We start from the raw sequence: 27,623 nt of genomic DNA, 5'->3' as shown, positions 1-27,623 counted from the left end.
ATGTTCTTTTGATACCAAACAGACAAGCTTCCAACAGATCTCCCTTACAAGGTCACCAACTATACCTACAATGTCTAATTTCAGGCCAAAGGAAAAGGTTACACTCCTGCAAAAGGTTGAAACTATGGACGCCTTGATAAATTAAATACCAATCGTAAATTGACTGTACATCTTCCAGATGAAAGCAGTCAGTTTCAGAGAACTCGGTTTTGAAAGAAACTTTTTAAAAATTCAAATTCATCCATTCAAAGGCCAGACTAGTGTCCATGAGCTGAGAAGAAAGTTTACACTTACAGGAAAGTTCTCACAGATCAACACAACCAACATCAGAATTCATGACCTAATTCTCCCAGCAACACCTTAGTGTCTGTTCTTCTGCACCGTGGTCAACAGAAATACAAATCAGGAGCATGTTCTCAGTTGCGAAGAGATACTGAATATGTTGCTAAGGAGGAAAGAAAAAATCACGGGGGGGAAACTGTGTGCAACACTGGGTAGTTGCAAAAAGCCTCCTGCCGAGAGCATAAGGGATAAGCAATCATGCTTATAACAAGACTGGGTACTCTGAAAGTCAGGGGGGTGATTTTCATATACTCCTAGCCTAAAGCAATGTTGCTGTGGACAATATTCACTCTTCATTTGCCCAGCCAAACTACTTCACTCCACTGCTTGATCACATTCTCCTTGGTATATGGCCTCCCCTGGAGCAATAGTCATTAGGATTAAATAAGCAATTTAAAAACCAATCAATCATAAATCAGAATAAGTCCAAAGAAGCTAAATTCAGCAGACAAATGTCTTGTCTAAATTCCCTTTGCAGTGGTCTGAATTCCAACTGTTTCATGTTCTTCACTGGAAAGGGCACAGGGAGGAGAGGATTACCTTAGCCAGGCCAGTCAGGAATAACTGTACTTTCCCCGAGGCTGGATGATAATTGACTCATTACTCATAGACATAGCTCTCCAGCTGCCAAGACACAAATGCACAACACTAGCTCAGAAAAAAAAAAAAAAGTGTGTCAAAAGTCCAAGATGAGGGACACAATAGCAGTAAGTTGACATTTTTGAAATGTCCAGTGTTAGGCACTTACAGAGAGAAAAAAAAGTGAGGAAAGTGTAAAGTTGCTGTAAGTTTATTTTCAGGGAGAAAAGCTGAGTGGTAGTTGAGTTATGCAACTTATTCAACCCACAGGTTGTATCGTGGGCATCAACTATGTGCAAAGTGACCCAAGATGGGTAAGACCCAGTCCCTGCCCTTATGGAGTCTACAAACTAAGAAGTTAAGCCAGGTATGCAAACCACCCAAACAGAACACAACTAACGCAGAGGATATAAGGGAGCACAAAGTTAGAGAAGGGTGAAATCACAACTGGTTTGGGAGAATCACAGAAGGCTTCATATAGGAATGGGGAGTCTGAGCTGGGCTTTGAAAGACGGCTACGATTTCAGCAGGTGCGCCCTGTGAGGAGGTATCCCACAAAGGGAAAACTGCACAAACAAAGCCCCCAAGGTGGGAACACGTGGGGCCTGAGGAAGAGCCACCATGTATTCCAGGAAGGCAGGAGCACATATTCTGCGATGCACGGAAGGGCTGCTATTTGCAGGCTTGACAAAAACTCTGTACTATACCAAGGCCCTTGGGAGTCATAACTAGAGCTGTACTCTAAGATGAAATGGATGGAATGCGGCAGAGTGGTTCAGATACTTTCATACCAGAAAGTATGGCGCTACTGTGGCAATCCAGGTGAGAAGTAAAGGGAGCCTCAGCGATGGATTTAAGAAAGGAGAAAAGAGCTCACAAAGTAGGTTCTTTCTGTGTTTCTAGAACAGATATGAAGACACTGTCTCCAAGCGGTTATGTTTCCTCCCTCTAGATATCTCAGAATGTTCACCTCATCTTCCCATGGCAATCTGTATTATTCTTTTAGTTTAATTTGGCATGCCCCAGACAACTTAAAAACAACAACAACAACTAAACAATCTCTGTGATGGTGGAGGTAGATATTACAGCATGCTTGCAACCTGTCAAATGGATTACATGTTGGTGCAAAGAGGCCACACATATCATCCCATAAGATAAACTCACCTTCCCAACTGCTTTAGTCAAGGCCGCAGAAGGGAGCTGGTCCAGCGTGGGAGCAGATGCAGCGTATTTGAGCACAGCTTCCCTGAGCTCCCAGAATGCCTAACAGGGTGACACCTGTTGGTGACACTGTCTACACAAAGTAGGATCTTGTTTCTTTTTGTATCACTGTCCTTACCTACTTAAAAATTTCAAGTCTATGCACAAATGGTTTATTTTCTTAATAGGAAATATTTATGACAAGCAGGATCCTCCTAGTTCTTCAGCCAAATGCAGAGTCACGAGGCCATACGCTCATCCAGTGAAGAACTCAGGTAAGGATCTAGGTAGCCATGAATAGTAGCTCCACCTCTCCATAGCTTTAGTGAGGTATATTTATAGAATTCACTTAAGTGTACAATTCAATAATTTTTAATACATAGAGTTGTCCAACCGTCACCACAATTACATTTTTAGATCATTTCCATCACCCCAAAAAGTCCCAGGTACTCATCTGTAGCCACTCCCCATTCCTATTGCCAAACACAGGCAGCCACTAATCTACCTTTTATAGCTAAAGATACGCCTTTCCTAGACATTCCATATAAATACAGTCATATGATACATGGTCTTTTGTACCTGACTTCTCCACTTAGAATGACATCTTTGAGGGTCATCCATGTTGTAGCAGATATCAGTATTTCACTCCTTTTTATTGTCAAAAACTATTCCATTATCTGGATAGACCACATTTTGTTTTTCCATTCACCAGCTAATGGACATTTGGATTGTTTCCACATTTGGTACCCCCTTGATTCTAATACTGAGTTTGATCCAAAGACCACCATCACTAATCCAATTCCATGCGGTGCCACGACATGCTGAAATCAACACAAAGGCCAACCACAGAGTTCCAGCTTCCCTTCACACCCCAACAAGGGGAAAAATGCATATAGTAACTGAAGCTACAACTCTGATCATCTTATTGTCTCATATGGTCACAGCCTTAGAAACATGATCCTGTTTTCTTCTTCAAATGTATCTGAAATCATCTGCAATTACCTTTCTTAGTTGTCCGTGCTCTATCTCTTCCCACTAAAATGTAAGCCTAAGGAGAATAGGGACCTCTCCATCAGAAACTTACTCACAATTCCTGAAAGGGAAAATGTTGTTTCCCCATTCCCAAGGACATGTAATGATTAAGACTGAAAGGTAGACTGACACTAGGTAGACACTACACTTCACCCAGTGAGCTCACTGTGTGCTTAGCACCATGCTAGGCTGGGAGACTAGGAATTGGGAAAGTTAAAGGACATGACTTCTGCCTATGAGAAACAGAATCTATCCCCTTAAAACTTTTACTCAAAGGCATAACATTCTGCATATCTTTCAGCCAGCATTTCCATGTCTAAGAATTTATCCAAAAAAATAATTAAATATGTGGGCAAAGATTTCACTACAAAACCAATAATGTCTGATCTATTCCACTGAAAATTTTTACTTAATCAAGGCCTTACATTTTTTCATATCTTTGAACCAGCATTTCCATGTGTAAAAATTTATCCAAAGGCCATAAATAAGAAGGGTACAAAAATGTAGCTACCAAAAATTAATACTACTACTAATACAGCCAAAGTCATTACAAGGACCTACAAGGCTATCCATGCCTCATCCACCCCCACCTCCACACCCCCTGACCTCAGCTTCTCCTCCTCTCACCCCTGCTCAGGCCACTCTGGTCACTCTGGCCTCCTCGTTATTCCTCAACCAGCCCAGGCACTGCTGTAACTAGGTCTCTGTACTAGCTGTTCCCTTGGCCTCAAATGCTTTTCCCTCAAGTCTCTGCAGGCTTAACTCCCTCTCTTCCTCCCAATCCTCATTCAGATTTTACCTTCCCACGGAGGCCTAACCAAATCACCCTACATAAAATTGCCACCTTACACCCCTGCTACCAGCACTCATGATCCTCCATACTCTGCTCTGTATTCTTTTTCTTTCCCAGAGAAATTACTGTTTTCTAACACAGATATTTTTCTTATTTGTTGTGTTTATTGTTTGTTGTCTATCTCCCCCTTACAGGATGCAAATTCCCTGAAGATAATGATCTTTGTCTCTTTTGTTCACTTATGTGAACAGCACTTCGCACATACTAGGTGTTCAATGAGCATTAGCTGTATGAATGAGGATAGAAGTTACACATATCAGTTCCCCTCACTTCTTACTGGCACATACTTAGTCAAATGGCTATACCCAACTGCAAGGGAGAATGAGAAATGTAATCTTCATTCTGAATGACCACAGAGTAGTTAAAAATTTTACTGCTGCAGAAAGAGTATGTTTTTTGTTTTGTTGTATATGTGTATATGCATGTGTTTTGGTGCCTCTCTGTATTTTCTAATTTTCCTACCATGAACAAAAAAATAAACATTCATTTGTAGAGGTGAAAAGCATTTTCTTCAAACCCTCCATCCAGGGAGAACACATACATGCATCTCCTTCCTCCTTAAGCAGTCTTTCCTAGAAATACCAAAGAAAAATATACATATACATATATGATATTTTACATTTACATTTTTTAATATTTTGGATTCATGTTTCATTTAATATTTAACTTTGAGGTCCCTCTTTTAAATCACAGTTACCCCAATCATAAAATTTTACACTTGAGTAAATTTTTTAAACTTACAAAGTACCCTCATGTATGAAATACAGAGCAGAAAAGTTACCAAAAGCACAAAATTATTGGAGGGGCATTTCCTAAAAGTACATGCAACAAGATGCCTTCATAGCCCATGTGGTCTCCCAAGTCTCTTGCCTGTGCACTCGCTAATGGCAAAATACTCAGATACTCTTCTGGCAACAGTAGAAGTAGACAGATTTCCCTGTGATTGGGTAACTTTGGCCTGCAGACACATGCACTATAATCCTTCAGACTTGGGACAGAATATATGCTGAACCAAAGCCCACCCTAAAATTCTGTAAGCTATTATATCCTAGCCTCTGTATCAGAGATTAGCAAGATCAAAGTAAAACCATTCCTGTAGTGCTTTGCTTTGGTAACACAGATACTAAAATTGGAACAATACAGAGAAGATTAGCACGGCCCCTGCGCAAACATGTCGCACAAATGGGTGAAGTGTTCCATATTTTTTGGAACTAGAGATTATCATACTAAGCGAAGTAAGTCAGAAAGAGAAAGACAAATACCATATGATATCACTTACATGTGGAATCTAAAATATGGCACAAAGGAACCTATCTATGAAACAGAAACAGACTCACAGACATAGAGAACAGACTTGTGGTTGCCAAGGGGGAGTGGGGTGGGAGAGGGATGGACTGGGAGTTTGGAGTTAGTAGATACAAATGATTACATTTAGAATGGATAAACAACAAGGTCCTACTGTAGAGCACAGGGAACTATACTCAATATCCTGGGATAAACCATAATGGAAAAGAATATAAAAAGAACGTATATATGTGTATAACTGAGTCACTTTGCTGTATAGCAGAAATTAACACAACATTGTAAATCAACTATATTTCAATTAAAAAATCATTCCTGTAACATGTCATGCTTTTTCACTGTCAAAGTATCTTTTAAATAATATAAAATGATGACATTAAACTAAAGTTATATTTAAAGTAAAATAATTGCTCTTACACTTTGGGTGAAGAGTGTGGACAATTTCATGAAAGCTATGGAACTTATTCCTAGAGAAATACTATATATACAAAAGCACAGAATTTTGATGAATTCATCCATCTTCCCATGCTCCTCCTTAATCTCATTTAGGGTGTTTCTCAAAGCTGGTCTGAAAGTCAAGCTTCCTGGGCTGCACACTCGAACTAGTAATTCAGAATTGGGGGATTGATCCCCAGGAAGCTGCATTTTAATAAGCATCTCCCAGGTGATCTTTGCATATAGTCAAGGTAAGAGTCCCAAGTAAAGAATCTGTGGAGCAGAATCTAAAAATTTAGAACTAAAAAGAAGTTTCTGGGGGCTTCCCTGGTGGCGCAGTGGTTGAGAGTCTGCCTGCCGGTGCAGGGGACACGGGTTCGAGCCCTGGTCTGGGAAGATCCCACATGCCGCGGAGCAACTGGGCCCGTGAGCCACAATTACTGAGCCTGCGCGTCTGGAGCCTGTGCTCCGCAACAAGAGAGGCCGCGATAGTGAGAGGCCCGCGCACCACGATGAAGAGTGGCCCCCGCTTGCCACAACTAGAGAAAGCCCTCTCGCACAGAAACGAAGACCCAACACAGCCATAAATTTAAAAAAAAAAAAAAAAAAAAAGTCAACTCAAGAAGTTTCTGATACCTCATCTTTGTCAAAGCACAAAAATACCTTTGCCTGAAGGTTATGTGTAGACATATTATTTAGTCCATCCACCAGAGGCCAGTGTAGGATTATTCCCTGCATTGTATAGTGTTACACTATACAATACACACTATACATAGTTACTACACAATACATACTATACATAATTGGTTTTAACTACTTCAATGAAGAGGTGTGGAAAACTATACTGAAATATATAAAATTTTATAAAAATATAAAATACTGTAGACAGTATTTTACATTTTTTATATTGTATAATCAAGATTTCTTTAATATTTAACCTTGATGTTCCTCTTTTAAATAATAAATAGTCCCCATAGTCATAACACTTGAGTAAATCTTTAAAACTTATCAAGTATCTTCATGTATATTTCATCAGATTCTCTCCATAACCATGAGACACCAAGCAGACAGAATTATCCCTGATTTATAGATTCAGAGAGAGTAAGTGGCAGGACTGCAGTCTCAAAGAGTTAATAAATGCCTGGACCAGGTCTTCTGCATCCTACATTAGAATAGCATCCTTTCCATTACACTGGTCCTGCCCACAACAAAATAAGAAATATAAGGGCAGTATACTAAATTCTTCATAAAACTAAATTCCTCCAACCTAAGAAATTTCCCTTCATCTTGAGATCATGCCCTTCTGCCTGCCTACACAAAGATGCATCTACTCAAGACAACCTCTTTTATTCATATAGGTTGGAGAAAGCTGGAGTAATTTTTTTCTGTCTCCTTTATAAATAAATGCTTCCTAGAAGTTTTCAAACTTTATGAGGTAGAATAACCTCTTCTATATAAATCTGTAATAATATAGGACTTGTACATTGGCATATGAGAGCAATGCAAGAACAGACTTAAATTATACATGTCTTTCACACTCCCTCGTTTTTTTCAGAGTGCTCCAAGACATCCCTTGAATATAAAAAAAGCTTGAAGTAAAAAAAAGAAGAAAAAGTCTTTAAATCCGCTGTTCTAAGCATTCTTATTGCTCTTTTCTTAACTCGTATTAAGTGTTTATTCAATCTAAAACTGAGACTCGAAAACCAAAGGCAATATTCTGGATACTGTTTTATGCATTGCCTTACCAATCAATCAACCTGTAACTGTACGTAGTCTACAAACATATAGATTGCTATTGTGCCTTCACACATCTAGAGCATTTGGAACACCCAGCACACAGAAATAAATAAGAACAACATATTTCTGTCCCATTCATCTTGTATTCCCAGATTCTAGCTCAATGCCTGAATTATAGCAGGAATACAGTCAATACAGAAATGACCTCAACATTAGCAAGAACTGGATTGATACTACAATTAGGGACTAAGCCCAATAACCAGAAATTAGATGACTGGCTATAAGTCACACAAAGCCTAATTTGGAGAAGGTGGAAAAAAAAGAGAAAATGGTACTTGATTCACAATCCCTTTTTTCTAATCAGGGATTCACACACTACGAAAACTAATACAAAGGCAGGCTAAGTCCGGAAAGAACATGAAAATGATACAATGGTTCCTCACTGTGCTAAGGGAGCAATGGGCTGCAGAGTAAGCTAACTAGTGTTCACTTCAATCTATCCCACCTGGAATGAATCCAAATAGGAAGAAAAAAAAGACACAAAAAAATCTCATACTAGACTGATTGTGGTTGGATTTTCATATAAGGAAGATATGAGTTTGGTTACAATAAAGTTTCCTGTTTGTATCCCTTTGGGTTTAGCTGACCATTTCAAAGAAAATATTATTGTTCTATGGCTGAAAGAACATTTTACTAAAACCATCCAGATGTGAATATGTACCCATTCACTGAGTCAAAGGACACAGTCTCATGACCACCTCAGTTTCAAGTCCAATAATTCACTCTTTTCCATCAAGTATAACAACATATTGATAACAATAAGTAAAAATTAAAGAAAAATGCATATGAAACAAATGCGCATGCACTTAATATTGTTTAAATTGGCTACTTAAAGGTTGATAGTAACCATCTTAAAAGTTTCTTTGGCTACCAGTAATTCTTTGCTTGTGTTTTGTAAAAGTTCAAAATTCCATTTGCCTACGAAAGTTCACCTCTCTAATTTATATGTACATATAAAATATACTATATAATATATATGTATATGTGTGTGTATTGAAAAGTTATAAAGCGAGAAATAAAATGATTCATTTATTTGGACATAAGTCAAATTTAAAACTTCACATAATATCTTATGTGTGTTTTACTGAGAAAACACACTAGAAAAGATATTTATTGCAAGAAAATGTGTTAAAAACACTGCCGAAAATAAATGTAATGATTGTAATTCAAAATGTTGTGAATACTTAAATACATTTTCTTTCCTTATCCAATTACACCTAGACTACAGCAGAGAAAACAAATGACTATCTATGGACCAAATATTCATGTGTAAAATGAATATGAGTTGTAACAACTGCGGCTGAAGATTTATGGTAATATCTCTAAAACAAAATGGCTTGGTCAGCTCAAAATCCATCATAATTTGAGAGGGGGAAATTTCCTTCTGCAACTGAACCAGCAGTTTTCTGTGTTTCATAATTTGTCAATTTGTTCCCAAGTGAAGTGATTTAGTGATGACAAAAGAAATAGAGAAACAAATGAAAATTGTTTAATGACAGTTTGCAGATGGTCCCCCAAAGAGAAAGAACAGGTTAAACAGCTGATGATGCTTCTTCCATAGGACTCTGCTATAAAGTAGTTCACTTCATCCAATACTTCTTTCTCCTTCAGTGTTCTATGTGATATTTGATGTTATGCTGTGATAAATAAGTCACATACAGATAGCTACTAAATGTATGATCAATATAAAACCATGAGCTTTTTTTCTTCTCCTTTTAGTCTTTTCAGCAATACCAAAAAAAAAAAAATCAATCAATCAATCAATAACTGCTTCCTTATTCTCTCCCCTGGGACGCCAGGTTAATCAGGTGGGGTTTTTCTTTTTAATTGCCTAGTTGCTTTTATTACCAAGTCCTCATATGATGCCTTCTACAAATTTCTCTTGAATTTAACATCCCAGTGGTCTATGTCTTAAGTTAAAGCAAGTTTACTGCTACTTGCTGTGCTATTTTCAATAGTGCACTTTACTGTTAAACTCACATTTGCAAAAGTGCTTCCCGAGTTGCCTTTTTTTCTTAATGTGGCTAATGTAAAAAAGGAAACAGAAAGACACTGCAAATGGCCTGTGAACTAAAAACACCACTCAATATTCAGTAGGGAATTAAATGACTGATAACAACAGCGCAGAAAATGTGGCTTAAGTGCCACCTGGAAGCATAAAGCTGGTCAGTTCGTTTCCAACTTCCGCTGGCAGGCAATCTGCCAGGTGCAAGGGTGTCAAAACAATGCTAAGCCTGCCGGTCTCTATCTAATACTCGACAGAAAACAACTGCAAAAGGCTCCACAGCGAGGATTATTTTTTGTTGTTGTGTTTTCTTTATGAGAGAAAGCTGTTTTTATGCTCTACTGAAATTCCTTTTCTGCTCTGAAATTGGTAAGAGGGCCAGCTGCTTTCTCTATTTTTCTCTGGGGTATTTTTCTACAGCAGATTTTAAATTCATTCTTCAGATGGGGAAAAGACTCTTCGTCCCTCTTTGGAAGTTTAAAGATGCATTTCTAACGTTCTAATTCAAAATAGCTTTGGGGACCAAAATGATATGTCAACTTCGGAAACATGCTGTTTTATGTGCTGTCACCAGTTTCATTTTTAATTACATTTTTCAGAAGTTGTCAAGGGTGAGTGGTGATATTCCTTTGGCTGAACTGACAACTCAAAATTTATCAGTCCAGAAGTGTAAACCCAGTCCCAGCCCAAGATCCTGAGCTCTTGACAGAACATACACTCATTAAGGGAAAAAATAAAAGGCTCCTGAAATGAGAACTTTGAACAAGTCACTTGGCCTCGGTGGGCCTCAGGATCTCCAGGCAAAATGCTTGTGACTCATCTTTGCTTCTTTTCCCTAATCCTCTGTCAGTCACCTGTTACCAAGTACTGTCACTCTCACTTGCATTGGCCCTATTTCCTTTCCATTTCCTCCTCCACGGCCCTAGTGGAGTCCGCTGCAACCGTATATGCATTTCTGCTCAGCCTCCTAGCTAAGCTAGTCTCCCTGACTCTAGCTGCTTCTCTCCTTCTTTGCCTCTATTTTTCAAAATCACTTGCAGTGTGTGTGTGTGTGTGTGTGTGTGTGTGTGTGTGTGTGTGTGTTGAAATTCTACTATGGTTCCCAGTTAGCTAGTATATCAAATCCAAACTCGGGGCATCATGACATCGGGGCATCCTTTGGCGGGCTCCTGTGCCTAGCCATTAACTGTGGATGTTCTTTAGGGTTGGTCTGAGGCCCTCCTATCTGTGTTTCTGACATCCCTCGTTCTCTTATTTTCTTTTTGTTTCATTTATTCAACAAATATTTATTAAGCATTGATTTATTCTACATCAGCAGACACTGCTTTAGACACTAGAATAATAATGGTGAACAAAACCCCCAAGCATCAGCCATCATGGAGCTTACACTCTGGAGAAGTACGGGGTGTAAGCGTTTTGGGGTAGCACATCCATGCCTATGGCTCACGTCATCCACATGCCCGTGAATCCCAGACCTTGAGAACTGCCCGATGCTGTATGGAAGGCAGAAAAGCAAAATGGTTCAGGGTACGGGCTCTGGAGCCACAATGACTAGGCCCATAATCCAATGCCATCACTAACTAGTTACACGACCTTAGGCAGTTCTGTTAGGGCTGCCATAACAAAATACCACAGACTAGGTGGCTGAAACAACACAAATTTATTTTCCCACACTTCTGGAGGCTAGAAGTCCGAGATCAAGGTGTAGGCAGGTCTGGTTTCTCCTGAGGCCCCTCACCTTAGCTTGCAAATGGCTGCCTTCTCCCTGTGTCCTCCTGTGGTGTTTTCTCTGTGGACAGGCATCCCTGGTGTCTCTTCTTATGAGGACACCAGTCATACCGAATTAGGACCCCACCTTTATGACCTCATTTAATCTTAATTACCTCTTAAAAGGCTCTGTCTCCAAATACAGTTGCCTTACTGGTTAGGGCTGCAACAGATAAATTTTGAAGGGACACAATTTAGTCCATAACAGCAATTTACTTAACCTTAAGCCTTGGTTTCCTCATCTGTAAGTTGAGAATAATAAAAATAATAAAAATTAAAATGTAAAAAAGAAATTCACTAGGTAATTACAAAGATTGAGATGACCCAGGTAAAGTGCTAAGCATAATACCTAGTACTTAACAAATGTTAGCTGCTTATCAATAAGAGAAGGTCAAACTCTCTCATGATTATTAAGATTATTAAAACCTAAGAAAAACTGAAACCTATTCAGAGGTTTTGAAACTAAGAGTTTGGGACAATCAAAGACTAGACCACCACCAGATTATAAAGCCACAGGCATAGCCATTTGTTCAGAACATTCAGACACACAATGTTCTACCTAAGGGGGAATTTAATTCATATATTAACAAGTGTGAAGGGAGAAAGGGAGACTGAGATGACAGGATTTATTTTTTCAAATATATGTTGAAAGAACAATAAAATGCTAAAAGCATGAAGTATTGAAAGTGAAATGAGAATGGCATAAAGAAAACAAGAAACAAAATTACACATCAAAATCAGAAACAAGATCTTTCATCTTGACATAAGAAAATAGGTTAAAGTAGATAAATATGGCAGTTGAGTAAAAAGCTATTATTATGTGGTAATACAGAAACTGGTAAATCTGGATCCTAGGTATTTTAAGAATGAAATGAGAGAATGAAATACAAAGTCCTATTTAAGAGTTAATCATAAAATCACAGTAGATTCATTTCAATTTCCAAAGCATTTTAAGCTGAAGTTGGTAAAATTGGCAACCTTAATGGAAATTAATCATTTAACCTGAAGCACAAAATCATAACAATAATGGTGTGTGTGTGTGTGTGTGTGTGTGTGTGTGTGTGTGTACGTGTGTGTATGTGTGTGTGTGAGACTATGAGTGCTTGAGAACACAAACTATATCTTAATTGTTTTTGAATCCTTAGCATCTAAAACAAGAAACTCAGATTATAACAAGACACACAGAGGATTACTGAATGAATAAATGAATGAATGCATGAACAGAAAATCAAGTATAATTATTTATATCTGTGTTTTTGTAACCTAAAAAAAGATGGAAACATAACAGATAAGGAGGAAGAAGCATTTTTTCCTTTAGACAAATAGTCTAGTATAAATTAATTATATTCACAAAGAAACTGAAATACCAAAGATTGAAAGTCAGCCTCTTATCATTATCCACAGTAATGTCAAAAATATAATGTCTTCACTGATAATGAACAAAACCAAAATCTGCATGCTGATTTTCGAATACAAATCTTAAACTCGGTCTTACTTTCTTGAACTGATGACACTAATTAAGAATTCAATTATAAATGTCTGCTTAAAACTAATACGTAATATGTCTCTTTAAACATTCTGACAAGACACTGGAGTTATCATCAACTATGCGCTGCGATTATTAAAACCAGAGCTGCTTTTTAAAAAAACTGCAAAACATGGTCAACATAAATGTACTGCAGTTACAGTTATGGTACAATATTAACAGTTTCCAACTGTTTTCCAAGCATCTGAAGCAGTAATGTGAATTTCTTCAATAAGGTTACAGTTTAATTTTTTCCAGGGAAATATTTTTAATAGGATTACTGACCCCTTTAACACTCTTGGAAAGAAGATGAATCCCATAAACATTCTGGCATATAACTATTATAAAAATAAATAGAACAGTCAATCAGTGGAAATGGTAATGTACTTGAGATACTAAACTTACTAAAGAAATGTACATAAGTATATGTGGTGATAGCCAGTTTAACACAGAAAAGATTCCACTACATATCAGCAAAACAACCAAATACACTAAGACAAATGAAGGGCTGGAAAGAAGGAGAAAACTTTGAAGAAACAGCTTTCATGTCTTCCGTCAAACAGAACTAACAAACAGAACACACTGACTGATCAATTCTGCTGGCTATCATTCAACTCTTAGGCCTGACCCTAAGTACTGTTCGGTTTTGCAGAAGGTATTTAAATGTTTCTGGGGGAAAAAAGGACACTTACTGATTTAAGACATATTTTTCCACTCACAAATCTTTGCTGTAGGAGGAATTTTTTCAGGTCATTAGTTTATAATGTGAACTGGCGCCTAGGGACATTTTGAAACGGAAAAAACTAGTGTGCTTGGAGATGCAGTTTATATGACTTGTGTCATCATTTATTTCAGCTCAGTTTGGGGCCTAAAACTGAACTCAAAATGAAGTCACCACATCTGAAACAGTTTCTCTCAGCATGGAATGAGCATACAGAAATTTGAAAAAAGAATCGACCCCTTATCCCAAAAACAAAAACAGCATAACCTCCTTAAAATATCCAAGTCCTTGCAAGAAGTTCTTAGTCTTTCAGAGTACAAAAATAAAGTCAGCCTTCTGAATAAATTTCCGAAATAATCTGGATTATCAAAATGCCACTGGCATACCAAAATGCATTAATTCTGCCAGTTTTACCCTTGTTTCCATACCCTACCCCAGCCAGTCATACTGCCATGTTTGGCTCTGGAAAACATGGAACTAAATCATTAGGCTCAGAGAAAGCAAGCATCTTCCTAAATCCATGTGCATAGATTGAAAGATGATTTGGCCATCATCAAGATTAATTTGATCCACGTGTCATGCCAAGATAGATCATTCACAGCCCAAGTTAACAAGAATTTCCTAAATTCTCTATTTCCCTTAAGTGTAAACAAAATAGATAATGATATTCCCACTACCTAGCACAATAAAAGAATCAGGTTGGAATCACTTTTCCTTTTCTTCATTATAACTACCCTTCTTTTACATTTCTTAAGGACACATGAACTATGACTTCAAATCATGAAGTCAGGTATCCTGAGATTGTCATGACCAGATGCACATTGGACTCCGCTTAAGAGCTGAGTCAACAGTCTCCCGAATGTGGATCCCATGACCCAGAAAGGACCAAGGCTGAGAGCAAGAACTCAATGCCTACAGGAGCCACTTAAGGGAAGGAAGCAGGCAGGGTATACACAGGTTTTTCGAGTGTGTGAGAGCCAGAGAGTGTGTCAAACGAGGGAGGTCACATGGCAAGGGCTCCTGAACTCCAGCTGATATTGCCATCAGGGAAATAAGAGGTAACCGACCTTCTCACTTAATCAGCAAAAAAAAGCAAATCAAGATCTTTATGTAAAATTTCCAACTTTTAACTGTTGGCTCAATAAAACAACAATACTGCATGAGGCAATGAAACACATCACGAGAAACACACAGCACGGGTTTGGCCCTTAGGGTTTTAGTTATCACTCTGGTCTAAAAGGTTGTTTCCATTCTACAGAAAACATAGCATCATCATCATCACAACAACAACAACAACAATAATACTAATACCTAGCCTTCATTAAGCATGTATGTGCTAGCCATTATGCTACAGTTTCACATGGATTATCTCAAATAACCTTCATCAACCTTTAAGGTACTATTATTATCCCCTCTTTACTCAGTGACCTCCCCCCAAGGCAGAAAGTGGCTATGGCAGAATCCAAAAGTGTGCAGTGTACAAAAAACATCCTACACTATGCTAGATTTCTTCAATGTTTTCAATACGCTTTTAAAAACCTCCACTTTTTGCACTTGTGTTTCTTCAAAAATAAAACAAAGGGATTATACTAAATGATTTCTCAAGTCCTCTTCAGTTCTCAAATTCAATGGCTCTGACTCCATAATACAACTCTTGATTGGATAAAAATGTTAGTATTTACATGCATCAGTTGCAAACGCCCTGATGAGAATCACCTGATCAAAGAGATAGAATGAATGAATGCCCATTCAATAGTCTTTCTGCAAAAGACAGCAAAGACATAAAACTATAATAAAATTCATTGTCTCAGCTGCTATAGAAAGTTTACTTCTCCATTTTACCTTTTGAAAGATGAGTGAAAGTGCTCAGAAATTCTTCATATGTTTGCTCGTGACAATTAACAAACTTATCCAAGACTTCTTCAATATGCCGATCTTCATCCATCACCTCCAATTCTGGTATCTGGCAGGCATTCCTATTCATGAAGCCACTTTATCTGTAAGACAAAGAAAAACATGAGCTACAGAGAGTTGTGCAGTACCAGCCTCTCCTAAAAATACTCCAGATGTGTAGGTAGAAGAATTCCAAGGCCCTAAAAGGACAAATCAAGATAGTTAGTAGAGCAATAAACCCTAGTTCAAGAGACCAGAGTTTTATTCCTATCTCAACTGCTGAACTGTTAACTATCACAATTTTATTTTTGCTTCAGTTCCTCATGTCCATCCTCTTAATTCACAGGAATATCATCACACAGTTACACAATTAGAAACCCAAAATCTGTCAAGGTAAGGTGAACTTCAAAGAATATGTCAAACAACCACCCTTCCAATGACAACAATAGTGGCTAATATTTATTAGTTCCTTTTGAGCACTTATTAGGTAACAGGTGCTGTTCCGAGCACTTTTATGTTAACTTCATAAAAATTCTAGCTCAGATCACAGAGCCAGTAGGCAGAAGTGTCAGTTCTAGAAGTGTGATCCTAGAACCCATGTCCTTAAGTACTTCACTATGTTTCTCTAACCATTGCATGACACACACACACCCCTCCATACTATTGCACTATTGCTGCCAAACAGCTGACTTGTCTGTGCTTTAACACATCCAGACACTGGAAACTCTGAATGTTCCAAAGAAGCCTTTGGACAGCTCTATTAAAGCCTCCTTCTAAGACTGAGCCTAAATCTGTCTCCCTGTACCCTACCCCAACTGGTCCTGAGTCCCTGGATGGGACCGAATAATTTCAATCCTTTTTATCCGTGATATCCTTTCAAATATTTGAACAAGCCTATACTGTCCTTTCTCAATCTTCTCATTTCATTCACTTAATTTCTTTTTCAAAACCCAGCTCAGAATTCAGTTTCTCTTTGAAAGCTTTAGCTTCCCATCTCCCATCATCACAGGAAGAGCAAATCATAATTTCTGTGCTGCCTCTCTATACTGTGTCTACTGTTCCACTTATCACATTGTATTGTAAATAGCTGTATACATTTGTGTCCTCTATTAGACTTAGAGCCCATGAAAGGCAGGGTCCATGTCTTTTCATAACTCAGGAGGTGGCACAGAGCTGGCAGTCCATCAATCTTACGCATTTGAGCAGGTACTATAGTCAGATATTGCTAGAAGCTGGCAAGAGACTCAACTAAACCTGCCCAATCACTATATCTGTACCTTGTATGACATGGCTTTGGGTCCTTTCACCCTTCTGATCAATCTACCTGGAAAAGATTTCACACTGCCTGCATCCCTTTAAAATATGCCGTCCAGAAATGAAGACAAGACTCCAGGTATGGTCTGGAGACAGTGAGATTTGACTAACTCTCACATTCTAAATGTTACACTCCTGCTTTATACCTGAAGATCACGTTCACATGCTAGTGGCCCCTTCACATTGTCAGCTCATTGACTGCTTCGCTAACTAAATGCTTGTCAGCTAAGACACAATGCCTCAATCCCTGAGGAGTTTGAACTTTGTTTTTAGTTGTGATATTTCATCTTGTTAAATTCCATTCATTCTGTGTGAAAGATGATTCTTACACGGCTTTGAGAAAAATGACTATCTACAGAAAGCAGAAGAATAATGACAGCCTAAGCACCCAGCGTAATTCATGGGGGATAATAAAAAGGGGGGGGGGGTTCTCTGATACTGTATAGACACCATGGTTCTTCTATTTTTCCAAAACAAGAGTGAAAATCTGGTGTCTGTTATTAACTTTATTTATTTGGTATTTACCAAAAAGCTCAGAAAAAATAATAGTAAAACAAAAATGTATTCGTAAGATAATACCCAAAGTCACCTAGTGGCAAGACCTGACCTGAATTAATATGAAAGTGTTTATGACTTTTATTTATTCTATTTAAATAGTGTAACTATCCATATGCTTCCCTGAAAAAATACTAATGGGCTTGCTTTTGAGGTGCTTTCCTGATCCCACTGGAGATTTTCTGTAATATGTGGCATTTGCCCTGATTACCTTTCTAAACTCCAAAAACTTCTGAATTCTGAAAGACATCTGACGCCAAGGGTTTTAAACTGGAATTGCGAAGCTACGAGAACCTCCCAAGATTGCTATGAGGATTAGATGGATATACATGGGGCCTCAAGAAGTGTCAGCCGTGATGATGATGATGATGATGATGATGGATCAGTCTTAGTACTCTGTCCTTTGTCTACATGAAGACATGTTTTGACTGTGACCCCTTTGACTTTGAAGGTACTAATATTACCCAAAGATCAATCAAGAGAATTCGTGATACATTACAACCCTAGATAAAACATGGTATTGTAGAAGTCCAAGTGAAAATAAAAAGTGTAGCTATGTGCCAACCCAAAATGAAAGAAACTGTTTCAAGCTATTTGTACCTGAAAATTAGATATAGGAAAAAGCACCAGTTACAGTGTATGCAAATTTACCTATAATACTGCCAGGCTTCAGCAATCCATAGTTTAATATATTATGCTTGCAGTTGCTAGACAATAAATAATGATAAGTTCAAAGGTGGCTATTATTTTACTATCAGTAGGACATGTACTTAATTACAAAAATGTCTGCTCTTCCAGAAGTGCATCCCAGCAAGATTCCAACACTGTATTATATCAATCTCTTTCTCAAGGCTTCTCAGGTAATCTACTTCTACAGGCAAAATATCAAAGAGAAGCAGCCAGGTTGTATTTTATATTGCTGTAAATGCCTTCTCATGGATGTTTTAAGGGTGATAATAGAAACTTCTTTAAACTTCCTTTGCAATTCTCAAATTGGTGTATTTTGAGTATTTAGCCTTAACACATCTCAGTTTTACTAAAAGGCAAACAATCAACAGGCTGTACACAGCACAAATTCAAAATCTTTCAATGCCTTTAATTTTATTCATGTGGTTACCAGAATACAGGAGAGGTTGTTTTTACTGACTTTTTAAAGACTTTTGGAAAATCCAGTTTTACAAGCTGTCATTGTTTAGAGAGTTTAACAGATACCCACCTTCAAATTTAGAACTTTCCTTATCTATAAAAATATAAATAACCTCATGTTAAAAGTCCCCAGAGACTGACAGAGCAGATAATCATTTACCAGACAGTCAAGTGGTTTATGCAAATCTTAGTGGTTTTCTAGAAGGAAGCAATGCTTTTTCAGTTACCATTCACATTAGTTTGTGTTTTTACCATAAAGTATTTTTCTAAAAGAGAAAAAGGAAGAGAGAGAGAGACATATACTTGGATAACAGGATTCTTTGTTTTGGTTTGGTGTTTTAAGGCTTAAAGCTCCACATAAAAGACCCAGAGCATATTGTGATAACTAAATGTATAACAACGCCCACTGGTAAATCAGAAGTAACACTTTCACAGTCACAGCACCCAGCAGGAACCACTGGGAGGATGTATTGCTCTGCTTGGACTACTGAGCTTCACAGGGAGACCACAAGCTTCCTTAGGAGCACGGGTCTCTTCCTACTGAGTCACTGGGAGCTAGCAAGAAAGTCACATAACCTTCCTGGAGTACCCTTTCCTACTAACAAATAATGAAACTAATGACCACTCACACTCAAGCCGGTTAGTGTCACCTGCTCTCTGAAAGGACATGTAACTAGATGAGGCCGGTACTGAACCCAAGTTTGACTGCTCACTGCTGGAAAGACCAATACTTGAGAGACAAGTGTTGGTGAAAACGGAAAAGCTGCTTTATTCAGGAGCTTATGCCATGGCTATAATTCCCCACTGTCAACCCTTCATTCCATTGCTATGGAATAGCAGCCACGGTCTGTCTTTTGTAACTTTTTCTAGGAGAGAGCAAAAGCAATGGTTGCAACATTGTATTATATGCTCAGAGCCTTCAGTGAATGGTTTAGGAGTTTCAGTTTTTAATTGATCCTCCCCTGTCATCAAGTTCAGGTCCACTTAGGGCCAGCTGGTTGAACCCACAGGACATTATCTGGACAGTGTGGGGTCATAAATCAAGGCATTGGTTTAAGATAACAATTATGAAAAAAATTAAGCTGGGCTTGTTCTTCCTTTGTTTGTACATTCCCTCTCTTCCCTAGTTAGTAGCTGTTTGAATCTGCTCTTTGGAACTCAGGGAAGATCTGGGAGACTAGAGCCTTTTTACAAACAAGAGGCAGGCAGAGGACGTGGGGTGGGGAGGGGGGTGTCTGTCCCAGGAAGGTCCTTGTAAAGGGCACCTGCTCCTTTACAGACATTATTATAAAATTTGGTATGTGGAATTATCACCATTGCTGTAGCATATCTTTGATGCTTATCTTCAGATCCCTGCTTCATTCGACTTAGCTAAACAAAACACAACTGTCAGAGACGAGAGTGATAAGCCTTAAGAAACAAGTCACCCTGAGCTAGTGTCCTCTCAAAATACATAACCTGCTTTCTAACAGCACAGAAAGGTGTATGCCTGCAGAAAGGTTTGTTTGCGTTTTTTTTTTAATTGTGAGGTTTACCACTGATGCTTGAAAGTAATAAATAATAACACATTTTTAAAGAGCTGTGCAGGAGCCATCAAAGCCCACGTTCTCAAATTCTCATAGTTCTTCTCAGTAAGAAGCTCCTGCTGTGTGAAATGTAAAATGGGATATTTTAAAAAGAATTCACCTAGCCTGAGGAATGAAGCCATCAACCTTGATACTTCAAAGGCTAGGTCTCCTTTTATACTCTGGAAAATGGACAAATCTCAAAAGACCAAACTACACTGTAAGGGTATAGATTTATTGACATGATAGAAGAGACCCGGTGTGAACTGATGGCTTCTGCCTTGACTGAACAACAACTGTTTTGCATCCTATAATATTTTTTATGTCGTTTAGATCATATTAAGGAGTACGAAATCCAATGACAGAAATTGCCAAAGATTCTCAGAGTTGAGAGAAACCTAAAGGTCGCCTAGTCCAATCACAGAGAACAAATAAAGGAATCTGGAAAAGAAACTGTAAGTGAGGTTTTTGTCAACTAATGACTCTATTGATGAGCAGTATCATGTGGTTCTCGTATCACAAACAGTAATGAGATGCTCTTGATTATGATTTTTAAGGCATACACGAAGTCATCAGGAACTTAAACAAAAAGCAGCAATCTCACCCTGGTTGGATGTATCCATACATCTGACTACAACCACATTCTGTACCCCAATAACATACAAAACATCTTGAGACAAAGCACACACACACACAGACACATGCATATATACCATTGTTTTAGACATCTACCAGTAGAAACAAGAAAACAAAGGAAAAGAGGAAGGCATAAATACAAAACACCTTACAAAACAGAAAAGGATCTAAACTCCTTTACAGTTTATCAGGATGAGATAAAGACATACATTCTAGCATCTAAGAATACACAGCATTCCAATTTATAAGCTTCTCCCAACAAGCCTTTTCTAATACGTTAAAAAGCATGGAATTCTCCATTATCACCGAAAAAGTTGACAGTATAAGCCTCTGGACTTCCATATAAACTCCCCTAGGTACAAGCCTCTGCAGTGAATATTATGGAAAGCATTTGTGGGAGGCAGGAGAGGCTTAGGGCTGAAAGTTGATTACAAAGCTTTAGAAGACAGAAGTTGTGTATTGTCATCTGTGCAGAGGTCTCAGAAGTACGCATGTCTTTGTTTTACTTTTTCCTTGACAAAAGATCTCACCTTAAGGAAAAGAGAAAGAGAAGACACCCAGTAGAAGTTTACCAAGAAATGCTGGAACTCAGGCGTGTTGACTGTTTTCCTCTTGCAGAAAGCTCTGGAGGATGGGAATACTACTAATCTATAAAATTACATGTTTAAGCAGAAACTTTCCTCTTGAAAAATTTGCTTCCCTTTCCTGATCATCCATCCAAGTTACTGCAATGGGGTTTCTTGAGGCTATCATTCATTAAGCCCTGTTGTTCATCAGCAGATTGTATAAAATCAATTTTATTTCCCCAAAATATACTCTTCCTCTAAGCTGTTTAAGTCAATCCAGAAATGTCTACATTGACTCACTGAGGCAGGTCAACTATTAGACTGTTTTCAACTACACAGTTATTAATTCCATTAAACAAAAATGCAAACAGTTAAGCATTCAGAACTGCCTCTCCCTGCTCACTCCCTATTGTTTTTTTAAAAAGCAAATTACCTGTGGACATGGAAGCTGAAGGATATACCCATAAGACAAATTTCAGAAAATCCACTGTTTTTGAAAGCAGAAAGATACCTTTTCACTACCATTTTTTGTTTCTTAATTTGCTTTTTTGAAAAATTTAAGTCATGTGTAATCACAAGTCAATACCCTACCTTCACCCCCTAACAAAACTCCTACAAGCATATTAACTGACCTCTAGACTAGTACATTATATCAAGAAAAATGTACAATACACATATTTCAATCTTATTCAAAACTGATCTCCTAGCCTCAAAAATGTGATCAACTACCTCAGTGAGTTACAGACAATAACAGTGAGTTTTTCAGTGAAAAACTGATAAAGCTGTGAATCCCCTGATAAAGCTATGAATCCATAAGGCAGTAGAGTTTCTAAGTTAACTTTAGAGCTCTATAATCACGCAATAAGACTTCAATCATAAAAGATTTATTAGCTCAACTGTAATCCCACCTTCCCATGGGACGCAATGTCCCATTATTGCTCATTTTATCTGTACTTCATAACTACTGTGGCACAAAGGCATCTACTCTTAATTAAAATCATCCCTTTTTCTCCAGCTCCGGAGCCTGTTGGCCACATGCACGGTGCACAGCACTTTCACAAAACCAGAAAGCCTGCTTTAAAGCAACACCTGCACAGCTAGTTAGGAGCAGGTGTAGACCAACCAAACTAAATCAACTCTGCTTTTAGGAATTCATTTCCAAGTGTTTTGAAATGCCAGATCTTGCAAATAAAATTGACCTTTTCATTTGACATTCTCTTAAAAGAAATAAGATTTTAAAATGTATTTCTCAGCTATTTTTGATTCTAAATTCCTATGACCGTGGAATAATAAATGGGCCTTAAGAAGTAATACAGTGCTTCCCTAGCTTCCAATTTCTCTCAACATTTTATTTGCAACTTTGCCTTGATGTACACCACATAACATACACACACACCAAGATAAAAACAATTTCTTTTTGCCATCATGGTTTCTATACTCAAAGGTAGAAATTAACATACACAAATTCCCTCCTTCTCTAAGAATAAAAATTTTAAGTGCATTTTCTTTCTAGTACAACATTGTAAAACACCTCTGAAATTTTGCTCCATTTTATTTTACAACTAAGTGTCCACCTTAAATCATGGAACATTCTGGTCAGGTGGCTGTATTTAATTCATTACTTTAAATAAAAAATGACAAAAAAAAATATGACAAGTCACTTGTCACATTCTTCTCTTGACAATCCATCATACTAACTGTAGATTGCTTCCTTCTATACGTTTCCTTTTCCTTCCTCTTTTCTCCTCTTGGCTAGTTTCAGTTGTGGCTTCTATCATGGGATTCATTCAACAGACCAAACATCTCCCTTTCCCACACTATTTATATTATTTCCTGAAAAATCAGCCACTTATTAAAAAAGTAAAAATTGTCTATGCCTATTTGAATGCTATGAAAAGCTGCCACTGACCTCATTTCAAACACTTGCTTACCCATTGAGCAACAATGTCATTTAAGTTTTTTATCCATTTATAAGATGGGGATGAAAATGCCTGAGAGGTCACTGCATTTTTTAAGAAACACTGTCATGAGTTCACAAAACTGTGCTCCTCCCCTGCCCACCTCAACCCACCATGTACACACACCCCTGCAGCTATGTTACCCTTTCAAGTTATTTAACTTTTCTGGCCTTAAACAGTTTGAATGTAGGTATAAGGGGACTGGACGTGAAGTTGTCTTCCATCTCTGATGTTCTATTTTTCTCCAAATATGCTTCCTTTTCATTCAATTACTATGTCAGTATATCCCATTACTAAGTTTTTTATCTCCTCTGTGGAATAAAAATTATTCTACTCTGTAATGACACTGACTTGTATTCTTTAATTGTCCACTGTCTTTGGATTTAAGGCACGAGAAATCCATATATTTCAGTAGGAATTTGACTCTGCCCCTATAATTGTGATTTCTTGGTGAACTTTTAAGAACTTTTAAGAAAAGGTGAGCATAGGAAGAATGTAAAACATGTTTATCCACAATCAAAAAGTTGCTTCATCCTACTATCATGCATGTTCCTTAAGGGCAAGAGCTGAGTCTGTGATTTTTTTTCCTAATTCTCCGCATGACTCTATACATAGTGGATACTCAATAAATATTGTCCATGACTTCACATTTAGTTTCTATGCTGAGGACTTTGGTAGACCGGGGGCTCTGAAGGAGATCACTGCGAGTCTAACGCTCTCCTAATGTGTGGCAAGCGCTCAGGGTTTAAAAATCCATTTCCAAATATGTTGCTAATTTCCAGTCTCTTTAGGAGACAACTAACCCATTTAGCAAAAAACTGCCTGTTTTCTGGTGTTAGCAGAATGCAAAGGCTAAAACACTTACCTAAACCTACCCCTGGTTTCTAGGTTGCACTTCTTACTTTATATTTACTGTGGAGATAACCAATATGTCAATTTTATGAGAGCTGTCACTGATGCTGGAATTTCAAGTGCCATAATCATTATACAACACCATAAATAGGTTAGAGAAATACCCAATACTCTTTTGCAGACAAAGAAAAAAAAAATCATCATGGAAGTAACAGAAGAGATGATGACACTTTTTTAAGGAATGGACCAACATTCCAAATGACAAGAATCAGCCAAACAACTGAGCTACTTGTCAGTTTTTTAAAAGTCAACCCTGAAAATATATCCTAAAATTTGGCAAAAAATGAAAATCTTCACTTACACAAATATATTTATGGCACCATCATCATTACACAAGATCTACTGAGTACACTCTTTATAACAGTTTATATCCATTAATCCTCCCAGTAAGGCAGGTATTGTCCCTGTTTTAGAGATAAGGAAATTGAAGGTCAAAAAGGCCATTCAGCTAGTAAGTGGCAGAACTAAGACTCAACTCCAAATCTGTCTACCTCTGATCCCTGCATTCTATCATCTAAGCCACATAGAACCTGATTAAATGACCAACAATACTGAATGGTCAGATATATTTACTTAATGGAATTTTAGGCAACTAGTAAAAATTTTGGAATAAAATATACATTTCATAGTATGTATGAAATAATGTTACATTAAAAAGATAAAACAAAATTTAAATACATTCTTATCATAACTAAGTAAAAATATGTATACATTTGGATAAAAATTAGAATAGAGCACAAAGAAATGAAAAGTTTTATAGTCGGGAAATGGGCTTAATAAATGGTATACATTTTTCTTGATGTAACTGTTTTTAATGAATTGTTTAAAATTAGGTCAGCTACAGTAATCAAGACAGTGTGGTATCGGTGAAAGAATATACAAATAGATCAATGGAACAGAATAGAGAACCCAGAAATAGACCTACGTAAGTATAGCTAACTGATCTTTGACCAAGGAGCAAAGGCAATACAATGGAGCAAAGACAGTCTTTTCAACAAAGGGTTCTGGAACAACTGGACATCCACATGCAAAAACAGGAATCTAGACACAGACTTTATACCCTTCACAAGAATTACCTCAGAGTGGATCACAGACCTAAGTGTTAACAACAAAAATTACAAAACTCCTAGAAGATAACATAGAAGAAAACCTAGATGACCTTGGGTATGGCAATGACTTTTTAGATATAACAATAAAGGCGCGATCCATGAAGGAAATAACTGATAAGCTGAACTTCATCAAAATTGAAAACTTATGCTCTCCAAAAGACACTAACAGGACTTCCCTGGTGGCACAGTGGTTAAGAATCCGCCTGCCAATTCAGGGGACACGGGTTCGATCCCTGGTCCGGGAAGATCCCACATGCCACAGAGCAACTAAGCCTGTGCACCACAACTCCTGAGCCTGTGCTCTACAGCCCATGAGCCACAACTACTGAAGCCCACGTGCCACAACTACTGAAGCCCGTGTGCTCTAGGGCCCGCATGCTGCAACTACTGAGCCTGTGTGCTGCAACTGCTGAAGCCTGCACACCTAGAGCCCGTGCTCCACAACAAGAGAAACCACCACAAAGAGAAGCCCGCTACAACAAAGAGTAGCCCCCGCTCACCGCAACTAGAGAAAGCCCGTGCACAGCAATGAAGACCCAACGCAGCCGAATAAATAAATAAATAAAACTATAAAAAGATAAAATAACGAAAGACACTGACAAGAGAATGAAAAGAAAAGCCACAGGATAGGAGAGAATACTTGCGAAGGACACATCTGGTAAAGAACCGTTATCCAAAATATACGTAGAACTCTTAAAATACAATAATAAGAAGACAAACAACTTGATTAAAAAATGGACCAAACGCCTTACTAGACACCTCACTAAAGAAGACATAGAGATGACAAATAAGCAAATGAAAAGATGCTCCACATCATATGTCATTAGGAAAATGAAAATTAAAACAAGATAACTACTACACACCTATTAGAATGGCCAAAATCCAGAACACTGACAACACCAACTGCTGGCTAGGATGTACAGCGACATGAACTCTCATTCATCGGTGGTGGTTATGCAAAATCACAAGGCCACTTTGGAAGACAGTTTGGCGGTTTCTAACACAACTAAACATACTCTTACCATATGAATTATCAATAGTGCTCCTTGGTATTTACCCAAAGGAGTTGAAAACTTATGTCCACACAAAAACCTGAACATGGATGTTTGCAGCAGCTTTATTCATAATTGCCAAAACCTGAAAGCAACCAAGATGTCCTTCAGTAGGAAAATACAATAGATAAACTGTGGAATATCCAGACAATGGAATATTATTCAGAGCTAAAAAGAAATGAGCTATCAAGTCATAAAAAGACTAGGAGGAAACTTAAATGTATATTACTAAGTGAAAGAAGCCAATCTGAAAACTGTATGACATTCTGGAGTATGCAAAACTATGGAAACAGTAAAAAGATCAGTGGTTACCATGGATTGAGGGGAGGGAGCAACAAACAGGTGGAGCACAGAAAATGTTTAGGGCAGTGAAATTATTCTGCATGATACTATAATAGTAGATACGTGCCATTATACATTTGTCCAAACCCATCGAATGTACATCACCAAGAGTGAATGTTAATGTAACTTTGAGTGATAATAATGTGTCAATGTAGGTGCATCGATTTTAACAAACGTACCTCTGGTGGGAGATGTTGGTAATGAGGGAGGCTATGAGTGAGTGGGGGGCACGAGGTATATGGGAACTCTCTGTACCTTCCACACAATTTTACTGCGAACCTAAAACTGCTCTAAAAACTTAGGTCTATTTTAAAAAATTAAGTCAGCTTTTTAAGTCATAGTTTTTAAGACCACTGTGGAATATTTTCCTGGGCTGAGCACTTCAAAGACATTATCTCATTTAGTCTTTTTGCAACAATCTTTTGATGTAAATATTTCTATCCCCATTTCAGAGATGGGGAAAAAAGAGGCTTAAGGATTAAGATGACTCCACCTGGAAAATGGCAAAGCTGGCAGAGAAAACCAGGTCAGCTTGACTCTAAAGCCCATTTTCTTAATCATTCCACTATACAATATTACACAGCAGTTCCCTGATACAAAGTTGGTGGTAGGCCTCCCATAATCAGAACTCCTTCTAAGCCTTGCATTAAAGAAAATGAGACCATTGAGGAGCAATTCACGGTCAAAATAACTGACGTTAGTATTAGTAGTCTCTGCTTTAGGAAAAATAATTTCCCATTTGAATCATGACAGTATTTTTTAAATCATGTTAATTATTTAAACATTAAATATTAATGTTTAAATAATAAACATTATTATTGTTTATTAATTATATAAACATTATATTATTGTTTATTAAATGTTTAAATAATAAACATTTAATAAACATATTAAACATTCTAAAATGTTTTTAATAAATCAGGATTTTACCAGTTTTTTTTTTTTTTTTTTTTTGGTCTTTACAGATAATAGTAGATTATGTTTCCATTGTTCACCAGTAAGGAAACAGTTAAATCT

The 27,623-nt window shown here is 37.7% G+C and overlaps 1 protein-coding gene and 1 non-coding gene across 4 annotated transcripts in view; one reads left to right on the top strand and one right to left on the bottom strand.

The window, feature by feature from the left end:
* LOC118898742 (intraflagellar transport associated protein) overlaps positions 1–27,623 on the bottom strand; it is a 57,491-nt gene that overhangs the window by 25,853 nt on the left and 4,015 nt on the right. For all 3 annotated transcript variants that reach the window (XM_036859205.1, XM_036859206.1, XM_036859207.1), the window contains exon 2: positions 15,401–15,555. In XM_036859205.1, the coding sequence (XP_036715100.1) occupies positions 15,401–15,542 (142 nt within the window). In that variant the 5' untranslated portion in view covers positions 15,543–15,555. The remainder of the gene's footprint in view (positions 1–15,400; positions 15,556–27,623) is intronic.
* On the top strand, positions 5,105–5,212 carry LOC118900334. The gene has a single exon (XR_005021113.1). It is a non-coding gene; the product is annotated as a U6 spliceosomal RNA (small nuclear RNA).

This window comes from Balaenoptera musculus, chromosome 8 (assembly GCF_009873245.2).
Source record: "Balaenoptera musculus isolate JJ_BM4_2016_0621 chromosome 8, mBalMus1.pri.v3, whole genome shotgun sequence".
Lineage (NCBI taxonomy): Eukaryota > Metazoa > Chordata > Mammalia > Artiodactyla > Balaenopteridae > Balaenoptera > Balaenoptera musculus.
This window is presented reverse-complemented; position numbering and strand designations above follow the sequence as displayed.